The sequence below is a fragment of the Cebus imitator genome, unplaced genomic scaffold (assembly GCF_001604975.1).
Source record: "Cebus imitator isolate Cc_AM_T3 unplaced genomic scaffold, Cebus_imitator-1.0 Scaffold189, whole genome shotgun sequence".
NCBI lineage: Eukaryota > Metazoa > Chordata > Mammalia > Primates > Cebidae > Cebus > Cebus imitator.
In genome coordinates this window covers 884,959-898,488 of record NW_016107504.1, presented here as the reverse complement: position 1 = coordinate 898,488, position 13,530 = coordinate 884,959, and the positions used below count along the sequence as shown (strand labels likewise).

The 13,530-nt window shown below is 35.2% G+C and overlaps 1 protein-coding gene across 1 annotated transcript in view; it reads right to left on the bottom strand.

Annotated features, from left to right (window-relative positions):
• Nucleotides 1-215: 215 nt before the first annotated feature.
• Nucleotides 216-13,530, bottom strand: part of DNAAF6 (dynein axonemal assembly factor 6) — a 39,616-nt gene continuing 26,301 nt past the window's right edge. Inside the window, exons 6-7 of the mRNA XM_017546450.2 lie at nt 5,128-5,213; nt 216-409 (exon numbers count right to left, since the gene is read on the bottom strand). Of these exons, the coding sequence (XP_017401939.1) occupies nt 283-409; nt 5,128-5,213 (213 nt within the window). The 3' untranslated portion in view covers nt 216-282. The remainder of the gene's footprint in view (nt 410-5,127; nt 5,214-13,530) is intronic.

Here is a 13,530-nt window from a genome sequence, read left to right as displayed (position 1 = left end):
CAGGCTGGTCTCGAACTCTTGATCTCATGTGATCCACCTGCCTTGGCCTCCCAAAGTTCTGGGATTACAGGTGTGAGCCACTGTGCCCGGCCAAGAAGACATATTTCCTAACGGAGTAACAGAAATGACTGTAAATGGACACAATATCACTAGAATTGAATTTTGTCCCTTTCCAAAATATGTCAGAATAAAGAAAATATAGAAAACTTTTTTTTAAGTTTTTTAATTGTTACCAATGCCATTTTGCCACTTTTTAGCTTTTACATGCAGTTTCAGAAGAAATTAGAAATTAGCAATCTCTAACTCTCTTTTCATAATCATGATGATTTCAAGAGTTTCAGTCTCTGAGATATAGAATCCTTTGGCACTGGCACATTCTACTGGTGCAGGAAGAGTTATCAACAGCTTCCTAAAAAACCAACAACAACATAAAAACTTAGAATTAGCTTCCTTAAATGATATATCACTTCCGATAAGACAATAGAAAACAACGTATGCCACTAGAATGTTAGAAACAACAACAAAAAAAACAAACCCCAATATTTAGATAGTGTAAATATTGGATCAAAAGTATGCCTAAATAATGCAAACAGTATACCAGTTTTTTGGACTTAAAAATCCAAGCAGTTGTTTTGGCTCCCCTATTTTTTTCCTAATTGACTTCATTTTGCATATTCTCAGCTTATGTTTACAGGTATAGAAATAGAACCATGCAACTTTTAAGTTTGCTGGACAGATTTATTGCCACTCATACTTGGAATGTGGCCGACTGATACAAATATGAAAATTGGAATGGCTCTATAACACTTCTGCTAACACAGCTGTAAGCAGAGTCTCTACCACAGGTGTAGTTTTTGAAACTGAGACTAGGAAAGATTTCAATACCAAATCAATGAACGTGTTTCTCTCTCCTTGCTTCTGATTCTTTCTACTACACATTGACAAAAATTCCCTGTGATAGATTGCTAGGTTTATTTTGTGGTTTATGATTCAGTTGGTGGATAGTTGTATGTTTTAGATGCATTGCTGGGATGAGACATCCATAATTCTGCTGTGTTGGCATGAATCTAAATTATGCATGGGGTCAGTACATGCTGGTTTTAAGAAGAAAATTAAATGCATGAAACACTTGTTACTTCACATTTTCAGTAGAGAAGGTCTGAGTATCTCTATAAAAGGTGGACAGAATGCTCTTTTAAAGTCATGAATCATTTAGAAGGTATAATATCCAAATAAGTAAAGGAATATGGTATTTTTAGGGGCACTTATTGGGTTCTTGAACTGAAAACTAGTATGTATTTGAAAACAAAACCTTTGAAAATCAATTCCGTCTTTATTCCTTTGGAAAAACCTGAGTTCAGAAGACTGGGTTCTTTAAAGGTATTTATTACACATTTATGGAACCTAAAGGAGAAATTTTCTGTGACTCTTACTCCATTCCATGTGGGGTAGGAGAAACACTTCACCTAAAAACATTGCCATTAAGTGGCAGTGCATTATAATGTAGACTGTGATATTTGGCATCTCAGAAAAAAAAAAGTGAGTACAAAAACCATTTGGAGTCCATCCTTTAAAGCTTTTTACAATATATGTTGTGCTAGACTTAGATTTCCTTTATACTTTATTTTATAAATGATAATATATTCACTTTAAAAAGAAAGCAAAGCTTAGTACATAGCTTCATTGCACTAAAAGACAACTATAAATCAGCTAAAGAAGGAGTTCCAATGATAATGTGCACTTCTCTGTCCAGAGAGAAATAAATTCAAAAGAGACAGTTAGTGGCCATTGGAATGATCCATCTATGCCTCCATTTCTGTCTAGTTCTAAGTAGTATGGCTTAACATAATAAAATGTTGAAGAGTAGAACTGTACAACTGATTTAGGCTCTTAGGAGAAGGGAAGTATTTTCATCATCTGTTTTACTGTCTTATTATCTATACTCAGATTTACATTTAAACAAAATAAAAATTCTACAAATAGTTATCCATGTACAATTCATTGAAGGACAGGAATGTATTGTATCTCGGTGCTCCCTTAGTGTCTAGTGGAAGACTTTATAAATGTTGAGTGAATAAATAAATGAATGAGTGAGTAAATAAATGAAGCAAGTATTCAGGTCACCACAAAATAACATTTGAAAAATTACCATAGATTAGTATTATAACATATGAACAAACATTTAATCCCAATACCTCTACTTCTACATTGATAATGTATTTGCATTTTAAGAAGTTACAGTCTAGGCAGTGATCAAATATTCGTCCGGTGTTAATTTTCATCAGAAATTAAATGCAAACAATACTATATGAATGTAAATGCAAAAAAATTATCTCTACAGTGAACTCAAGTTTAGAGACTTAAATGCTTATATTTATATTAGAGAGTTTAAGTTGATGTTGCTCACAAAAGATTTAAGCAAAGAACATCCTGGTTCCCAGCATATTCACATAATGCAATTTTTATCTTATATAATTAACAAAATTATTTGATTTACATATCTCGATTAAAAACCTTTTTAAGGTTTCCTGAAGGAGACATGACTATTTTCAAAGAAAGTGCAGAAATGGTTACTGAGCTGCAATTCAACTATTTCATTTAGGAAACTTATTTTTTAGGTATCAGTCTGTGAAAATCAGTCAACACCCAAACTGAACTAAAGGAGCACAGCAAATGTGTGAATAATCTAAAGCAGCACTCAACCAAAAATTAGTTTACATTTGTCTTTCGAATGTGTTTTTATTATCACATTCAAGGTATTCATTTATGAAATTCTTAGCATTCACTTAGAAAAATAATGAAATCTCATATGAAGACTTAAGTCAAGAGATCCTGGTAAATTATCCAATTTTCCCCGTCTTTCCTCCTCTCCATTTACTCCATGTTAGAAATCTACATGCTAAAACAAAAACAGCCAATTGAAAACAGTGAATAATTCGGTAAACTGCTTTATTTATTTTGGTTATATAATGCTAAATACCCAGGTTTTATTAATAATTTGAATGCAATTGACTGAAACCACCGGTCGATTCAGTTAAAATAAATTCACTTGTTTCTGTCTTATAGATACAAGAGCAGAATGCCCTCTCAAATCTTTCTTAGATTGGATAGACATAGCATTATATGATATCAAAGTTGGAAACTAAAGAAAGTAGATATGAATATCAATAAACTCAAAAAGACACATTTCTGATAATGTAATTTCAGAGAATAGCATGGCTCTAAAGGATTCTCAAGTATTTAGGAAACATGATAAAACCTTAATTCTATCTTCTGTCTTCTTAGTTAAGCAGGCTTTCTTAAGCGATGGTACCTCTCTGCACTGAGCATTTAATATATAAGTACACTATGATCTAATGACCTAGTGTAGCCCATGTTCTATGTGGAAAAGTACATTTAACCCATAATGTATTCTCACAGAACAAACATCTCATGTTATAAAAATTATATTCACTATTTCTGCGGTCTCCATCAATCTTTAGGTAGTTGCTATGGCTGTCATGTCATTATAGATATCTATCAGAACCTACTAAATGAAAGTCTCACAGATAGTGAGAAGTGCTAAGGAAACGGAAATTAACTCCATGGTGTATAGATATGTGTGTGCTTTTAACAAGCTTGCAAATATCATGGAAAATTGAGTGTTCATTTAAGCAACTTTCCTTGCAAAGGTTATGTGGAACAGTAAATTCATGTATAAAATGCAACAAAAAGGGTACAATACTCCTTGAAGTAAACAGCAGAAACAGTAAATATGTATATATATGTGTGTATATGTATATATATACTTATATGCATATCTATGTATATATACACACATATATATACAATACACACATATATATACATATATGTATATATGTGTGTGTGTGTATGTATATATATATGTTATTTTAAGACAGAGTCTTGCTCTGTTGCCCAGGCTGGAGTGCAGTGGTACAATCTCAGCTCACTGCAACCTCTACCTCCTGGGTTGAAGTGATTCTCTTGTGGGATTACAGGCATAAGTCACCACGCCCAGCTGTGTATATAATTTTTATAACATGAGATGATTGTTCTGTGAGGATACATTTTTGAAATGATGTAAATAATGGGAAAATATTTGATATATACTTATCCGTAGACCATTTTGGGTTAAATGCATTTACTACAGAAGCCAAGATTAAGCTACATATGCATATTGGGTTGTTTATACATAGGAATCTCCTGTAGGAGGGATCTTCTTGTCCTTTTCTTGAAGTCCTAAGCTCAACAAAGGAGAATTATAGGTACTGATAATGGAAGGAAATGTGCCAGCAACTGCCTGCCTCCCAAATCCAGTTTGAAGTGTTCATGAGTTACAGAGATAGGACCACTGCAATGATCCAATATGTGTTCACTCCTCTATGTCCAGATGAGATGTGCACAAAGCAGTGAGGTATTTAGATATTTTACCTAACACACGCCAGGTTCCATCAATTCCCTCTTTATAGAGTTAGTTTTGAGAAACAGGACTGATCTGCCCATGTTTCAAAATAATGTTACTGAGTTATGTTTGAACATGATTTAAACCTATGTAATAAAAATCTATTTTGAAACATCATGAAATAACTGAATTATTTCATGATTTTCTGTATTATTTCTAAATGTATTCACACAGACTGAGGATCTGGTAAAAAAATTAGACGTTTATAGAATTTTTGTTTTAAGTAATTGATGGAAAGACCTTTTTGTTGACTTAGATGAACACAATCAAATTTAACCTTAGAGCCCCACAAAATGACAAAAGTGTAAAGATATTGCTTCTCTTATGTAATTAATGCACAAAAACTGTATGTAAGACTTACAACTTAATGGTGTTTTCGCTTCTAGTTATTTTTTCTGATAGATAAACTGTATCTGGATGTCAAGAATTGTGTTTTGATATCATTAACCCACTCCAAATGTATGGATGCAAAGTAGAAAAAAGCTCAAGTATTTCCAAACATATTTATTTTTATATAGATCAAATATCTGAATGATTAACAAAATTTTCCACTTTTCTTCAGACTTTGGGGTGATACAAAATAACTATGTATATTTTAAAATGTAATATTAACTGAAGACTCAATATTGTAATACACTATTCCAGTTCTAAGTTTTACTCACTTCTGAGGAGTACGAAGGTCAAGGATTGTTTCCTGGATATCAATTTGAATATCAGTAGGGTTTGTATTTGGCAGTTTAATTTTAGCCTGAGAGAAAAAATCAGAAGAAAAATACTGTTATCTCAGAGAACAATTAATTTGAAGAATGTAATAATACATGGGGAGAAGATAATTAATATTTATTAAATGCCAACTACGTGCCAGGCTATGCCCTATCTTTATGTCAATCTTGGGAAGCAGAGATTATTATCCCCATTTTACAGATGGAGAAACTACAACAGAGAAATTTAGTGAGCGGCCCAAGAGCAACCTCCTGTAATCTGACTAAGGTTTCTGGCTCCAAAGCTATACAGAAACACTTTGGTTACTTGCCTGTAACCTTCATTCTCTGAAGGTACACAGCAGTACGCCTGTTAAGAGTTGGGGACCTTCTACTGCCTTTATATCAGTTGGCAATTTGTATAAAAATGTTTAGTTCTCATGTTGGGTAACTTGGTGATGCCATCTTATGGTCTTCTGATATAAATTTCCCTACCACATTTTCGAGGGAGGTGTGGGAGTTCACGTGTTATGTTATCAAAATAAAAGAGAAATAACATTATGTCTCCCATCTCCCCAAAAAGACTACTGATTGGTTTAGTAAGATTTCACTTTAAATGTCACATCTCAATTACCACATGACCGAGCAATTCCACTCCTGGGTATATATCCAAGAGCGCTGAAAACAGGTTTTCAAACAAAAACATGTACATAATGTTTTTGCTCATAGTAGCCCTATTCATAATAGCCAAAAGGTGTAAGCAAACCAAATGTGTATCAACTGATGAATGGAAAAACAAAATGTGTTGTATCCATACAATGGAATATTATTCAGCCATAAAAAGGAAAAAAGTACTTTCATATGGATGAATCTTGAAAACATTATGCTAAATGAAAGAAACCAGGAATAAAATGTCACATATTATAGGATTCTACTTATATGAAATGTCCACAACAGGCAATTTTTTTTGTTTTGTTTTTTGAGACAGAGTCTCACTCTGTCACCCAGGCTGGAGTGCGGTGGTACAATCTTGGCTCACTGCAATATCTGCTTCCCAGGTTCAAGCGATTCTCCTGGGTCAGCCTCCAACGTAGCTGGGACTACAGGCGTGTGCCACCACGCCTGGCTAACTTTTTGTATCTTTAATAGATACAGGGTTTCACTGTGTTAGCCAGGATGGTCTCAATCTCCTGACCTCGTGATCCGCCTGCCTCAGCCTTCCAAAGTGCTGGGATTACAGGCGTGAGTCACCGTGCCCCACCCATGATAGGCAAATCTATACAGACAGAAAGTAGATTGGTGGTTGCTGGGGCGTGGGGAAATGTAGAAGAGGGAAGTAACTGCTTAATGGGTATGGGGTTTCCTTTAGGGTTGATTAAAATGTTCTGGAATTAGATATTGGTGATGGTTGCACAATATCGTGAATATACTAAATGTCACTAATAGCAAATTTTATACTATGTGTATTTTTACCACAACACAAAGCCTATCTCTTACTCTATATGCTTTCTCTTTCTGATGGAAGTTGATGTCTGTATATGAGATAGCGTGCCATATGGTTTCCAAAAACAAAGAAATGAAGAAAATGCACCCTAAGGTTCAGGTAAATTATGGAGCTTTCTCTAAAATGAGCTGGAAGACTTGAAATATTAGACATCTGGTGAATTCATGGCTCTAATGGCCAGAGGGAAAGCAGCAAGTTATGAGGGAAATACATATCAAATAAATAATGCAACAAATTGAGATTTCTTTAAGAAGCTTAAAGTAGGCAATTGTGTTTTTGCAATATAATGTATTTGGAGCAATACAGACGTATTTATTTATTAATTAGTTTGTTAAATAAATATTTTAGTTTATTAAAACTGTATATAAACAAAGATTTGTAAATAGAGCTCTACAGGTGCTACTATCTAAATACTATGGTTAACATTTTCTTTCAACAAAGAATTGCCTCCTAATTTATATTTTGAAAATTCAAATCTTCATAATTAGAGACACTACAAGTGAGAGAAGTATGGTTCTCACACGGTAGTTATAGGTGCTTTGCCTCAAAGTAAATAAGCATTCTATTTGACAAAGAAAGCCCCATTTTTACTCTAATACTGAGGTCTGATAGTCAAGTTGAGATGTTCTTTAATGTCTCCTGTTAACTCATGTCACCTCGAAGAAGCGATACAAATATTTGTTTCTTTAGCCTGAAATGTTTAGAATTTTCATGGCAAAACATTGTTTTTCCAGGGTTAAAATGCCAATTGAGAAAGAAAAAAATTATGACATTTAAAATTTAGATACAATTTCTGGGTAGAACTTTAAAGTGGTTCTTAAAATCATTTGCTGTTCTAGGGAAGGGCAATTCAGAAACAACACACTAATTTTTCTTTTTATGGAAATTAAAATTATCTACTACAATGGTTTCAGAGGAGAGACAAGAGTAAAGACAAATTAGGTGGAATTGCACACATTAATATCTTGCAAGATAGAAGATTCAATGAAGAATCTTAATAGAAGAACAACACCTGAAACATGCATGAGACTTCTTCAGCAATACTTTAAATGAACACCTGGAATACAGACATGGATATTAAATGATCTCTAACTGATTGCGCTCAATACCTAACTTGTTAAATATTAGTAAATATAGGATGATGTCAACGACCAAACAATTTAAAGGGATTGATGTTCCTCTCTTTACTCAGGGTGCAAATTGAATTCGTTTTAAAGAGTAAGTTATTTTAATAGGTAAACTAAGAAAAACTTAAAACATTCATTGGGAAACTTTTAATCTTTTGGGAGCTCAACCTTTAGAATCAAACTTAGGTTTAGGTTCTGGTTCTGTTACTTTTAAAAATTAATTATTTATTTTTTGAGACAGGCTCTCTGGCACCCAAGCTGGAGTGCAGTGGTGTGATCATGGATCACTGCAGCCACGACCTCCTGGGCTCCAGCAATCCTCCAGAATCAGTGTCCTGAGAGGCTGGGACCACAGGTGTGCACCACCACACCTGGCTAGTTTTTAAAATTTTTTTGTAGAGATAGGGTCTTGCTATGTTGCTAAGGCTGGTCTTAAATTCCTGGGCTCAAATGATCCTCCCATCTCGGCCTCCCAAAGTGCTGGGATTACAAGTGTAAGCCACTATGCCCGTCCACTTATTATTTATTGTTTGCTGGTTATCTATTATTGCATAACAAATTATACCCCCCAATTTATAACTCAAAACAACAACAAATGCTTATTATCCCACATGTTTTCATGGATCAGGAATTTTGGAATGGCTTAGCTAAATGGTTCAGGCTTAGCCTGTATTATGAGATTGTAGTCAAGATATTGGCTGTGGCTGTAGACATCTAAAGGTTTGATTAGGACTAGGGGATCTTCTTCTAAGATAGCTTACTCACATGGCTGTTTGCAAGGGGCCTTAGGTCTTCACCAGATGGACTTCTCCATAGTGTTGCTTGAGTGTCCTTAGGACACAACAGCTGTAGTCTCCCCAGAGTAAAGCCTCCAAAAGATCAAGGCAGAAGCAATGCCTTTTTTAGAATGTAGCCTCATAAATTACACTTTTTTATTTAAAAAAATTATTGGTTATACAGGTCATCCCTACTCAATAGTGAGGGGACTACACAAAAAGAAGAATATCTGGAGGTGAGAATTATTGGGTGCCAATGCTGGAAGCTAGTTACCCCAGTACCCATCATTAACTTTATTTCAAACATCTGCTTTCTGGCCTTATAAATAAAAAGTAACAGGAAAAAAAGTCCATAATTTAAGATTAGTGAGGTCCCTTCTTCCTACTTTCAGCTTCTCTTCAGGCTAGTAGTAAAAACTACTCAGTCCCTCTCTGGGAATTTACTTCAAGGCTTCCCTCAAGAGAGGTAAATGTAGGTTAGAGCGCTTACAAGTTGTTTTCATGGGCCTTCATTTATTGTCCTCTATGTGTTGTAAGAGAGTTGACTTACTAGGGCAGTCATTATTGAGTGATTATTATTGTGAGTTTGAAATCTCTTCTTTCCTGTCTTGTTCTTATGAGAGATTTATATGACAAGATGGTTCCTGAAAAGTCATATTCCTATAATTTGTAAGTGATTAACAGGCTTCTCAGCTCCTCAGATGAATGTCTATGATCATATTATAAGATGTTTGAAAATTGACAGGAGAAGTCCAAATTGCAGGTGTTCCATGGAGGTCGTCCATTCTAAGTTTCCTCTTGAACTGTCACTTCATTACCAAGTGGAGGAGAATAAGTAAAAAATATCTTATAGGTAACTTGGCCAGAACTATTTACTGATATTTCAGTGAAGCTGCTTCACTGAAGGGTTTGGACTGACACTTTGGAAGATATTCTAAATTAATTTATTTATGGGTTTTAGATATTGTAAGAATATTTCTATTGACAGAAATACAGCAACCACTCCTTATACATTTGATTCTTAGGAAAGAAAACTATTTGAGTTCCCATTTGAAACTTAACAATATTAGGAAATTTTGATTAACAGAAAAAATTTAGATTTCATTCTGAATTGCTTCAGTTGTTAAATTTACCATTGTTTATGGAAACATGTATGAGATATTTTTTCACTGCAGACATACTATTTTATAAAAACTCCCATGAACAATGATAATCTATAGGAAAATTTAAAAAGGCATTAGATCTCTGGTTTGAAATTATAAAAATATTTACCTCTGAAGCATAAAAATATAGAGGTATGCATTGTAAAAAAACTAGGGCAAAACCCCAGTAGGTCATGTTTTTTTTTTCCCCATTTATTTACTTTATTGCATTTTAGGTTTTGGGGTACATGTGAAGAACATGCAAGATTGTTGCATAGGTACACACGTGGCAGTGTGATTTGCTGCCTTCCTCCCCATCACCTACATCTGGCATTTCTCCCCTTGCTATCACTCCCCAGCCCCCCACCCCCCACCGTCCCTCCCCTATTTCCCCCCAACTGACCCCAGTGTGTAGTGCTCCCCTCCCTGTGTCCATGTGTTCTCATTGTTCAATACCCGCCTATGAGTGAGAACATGCGGTGTTTGATCTTCTGCTCTTCTGTCAGTTTGCTGAGAATGATGGTTTCCAGGTTCATCCATGTCCCTACAAAGGACCCAAACTCATCGTTTTTGATGGCTGCATAATATTCCATAGTGTACATGTGCCACATTTTCCCTATACATGTTTTTAAATTAATGGATGAGTTTTGATAATGCTACCATTTTGAAACAATCTAGTACTATATTGTCACACCTGTCTTTTTAAAAATGGTTAATAGATGCATGCCTCCTCTCCATCACAGGAGTCAAGAGTAAGCTCAGCTCACTCTGTAGTAAGAACGTTCATCTACAGGCATCTATATCTCCACTCGCACTCACCCTCTCCCCCAAATAATCATAGCCCCAACACCACTATCTGCCTTGAGACCACCAGAACTAAATTTATTATACTTTTAAATTCTATTTGTCAATAACCACAAGAAGCCTTAGACTCCCAAATCATTCCTTATCACATAACTACCATATAGATCTTCATATCTCCTATGATGTCTCCATTTTCTGCCCCTCATCAAATCCTGAACCTTTTCCATTAGGTCCTCTGGAATACATAATACATCATCCCTTATCTCTTAAGCCTCTTTGAATATTCTCAACTTCTCAATCTAACTGAAATCTGGATCTCCCCGATTACACTGCTTCCCCTATAGTTTTCTCAGTTGGCACCTGTTTTATTTCCCCCTCTCATTTCCTTTAGATCAGTGGGCCTGCCCCTTTCTTCCAGTTAAAAAAAAAAAATCTCATGTCCTCCATTATGCTAAGTGAGAAAATGCCAGACACAGAAAGAAAAATACTGTATGACTTCTCTTAAATATGGAACCTAAAAAAATTTCTGTTACGTAGAAATAGAGAGAAGAATGGTGGTTACTAGAGGTGAGGTCAGAGATGAAGAGATGCAGGTCAAAGGATACAAACTTGGGTTATTTAGGATGAATAGATGTAGAGATCTAAGGTATAGCACAAAAACTATAGTTAATATTATATCAATTACTGGAAATCTTCTAAGAGAGTAGATTTTAGGTGCTCTTTCCCCCCCACCTACAAAAAAGATACTACCTGAGATGATAAATATATTAAGTAGCTTGACAGTAGTAATCATTTTACTGAAAATATGTATATCAAAACATTATGTTGTACACCTAAAATATATACAATTTAAAAAGTCATGTCCTTACACGATATCACTTATTACCTGTTGTGTTGGAATAGTTTACCAGTTCCTGGGACACTTCCCCTGATTTCTCTAAGAATAGTTACTTGTTCTTTATTGATATTTCTAAGATTACCTCCTGTCTTAAATCTTGGCATTTAAAATATTCATTTAGATTAATCTTTCTAGTCTGGGAGTGATGTGCACACCTATAATCCCAGAACTTTGGGAGGCCAAGGCAGGCAGATCACTTGAGCTCAGGAGCTCAAGACCAGCCTGGGCAACATGGCAAAACCCCATCTCTACAAATAATACAAAAAGTAGCCTGGCATGGTGGTGCGCACCTGAACTCCCTGTTACTTGGGAGCCTGGGGTGGGAGGATCGCTTGAGCCCAGGAGGTCGAGGCTGCAGTGAGCCAAGATCGCACCATTACACTCCAGCCTGGGTGACAGAGTGAGACCCTGTCTCAAAAAAAAAAAAAAAAAAAAGAAAGAAAAAGAAAAGATAACCTTTCTAACATCTGAACCTCACTTCCTCATCTCCTTCAGGTCTTTGATCAAATACTGCCTTCTTAGTGAGGCCTTTCCTGACCACACTATTAACAATTTCAGCTATCACCAACTCTAGTATGCCCTATTACTTCCTCCTCCTTTCCTCCTCAGAGCATTTTCACCTTCTAAAGTACAATACAATTTATGTGTTTACTTATCTCTCCCACAATAAGGTAAGCTCTGTGAAGGCAGTGATGTTTATGTTTTGTTTACTATGCTATTCTCTATTCTTAGAACAGTACCTCTTGACTCCTGTGATGGGAGGGGAGTCATGCATTTATGAACTATTTTTAAAAAGACAGGTATGGTAATATAGTACTAGACTGTTTCAAAATGGTAGCATTATCAAAATTTATCCATCTGGCCAGGCACAGTGGCTCACGTCTGTAATCCTGGCACTTTGGGAGGCCAAGGTGGGTGGATCACTTTATATAAGGAGTTTGAAACCAGCCTGGCCAACATGGTGAAACCACATCTCTACAAAAAACACAAAAATTAGCCAGGTACAGTGGCATGCATCTGTAATCCCAGCTACTCAGGAGGCTGAGGTGGGAGTATTGCTGGAACCCGGGAGGTGGAGGCTGCAGTGAGCCAAGACTGCACCACTGCACCCCAGCCTGGGAAACACAGTGAGACCTTGTCTCAAAAAAAAAAAAGAAAGAAAGAAATTTAACCATTAATTTAAAAACATGACCTATTGTTTTTTTGTCCTAGTTTTGGACAATACATATCTCTATAATTTTATACTTCAGGGGTAAATATTTTTATAATTTCAAAGCAGAGACCCCTCACCTTTAATTTTTTTTGTTTTCCTATAACTTATCATTGTTCATGAGAGTTTTCATAAAATATTTAGTGGTATATCATAGGCACTCAACAAATATTTGTAGAGTGAATGAATAAATGCAAGGATGGCTCCATATTAAGAAATTTGCTAATATAACTTACCAGTAGATCAAAACTAAAAAATTATATGATCTTTGCAAATGGTAAAAAGGCATTTGATTAAATTCATCATCTATTCTTGCTTAAAATAGAACTCTTAAAATGAGAATGGATGAACAGTTCCTTAACACACAACCCAAAGTCAGTATCTAACTAAATAAAGAAACACCAAACCATTCCAATTAAAGTAAGAAATTCATATTTTTGTACCCATTAACCAACCCTACACTTCCCCTCCCTAAACTACCTTTCCCAGCCTCTGGTAACCATTCTTCTACTCTCTATGTCCATGATTTCAATTGTTTTGATTTTTAGATCCTACAAAAAAGTGAGAATGTGTAATGTTTGTCTTTCTGTGCCTGGCTTATTTCACGTAACATAATAATCTCCAGTTCCATCCATGTTGTTTCAAATGACAGGATCTCTTTTTTAAGGCTGAATAGTACTTCACTGTGTATCTCTATTATGCACCCGCATTTTTTTTAATTTTTAAAAATTTACAGTGAGAAATAATGTTCAGTATTCACTATTATATTACATAATATAGTTCTGGAGATACTAACATGCAATTAAACAAGAAATAGGAGGTTAAAATGATTGGAAAGGAAGAGGTAAAATTTCATCATCTGAGGGACTAGGTGGAATACCCAGGTGGAATGAATAACAAGGA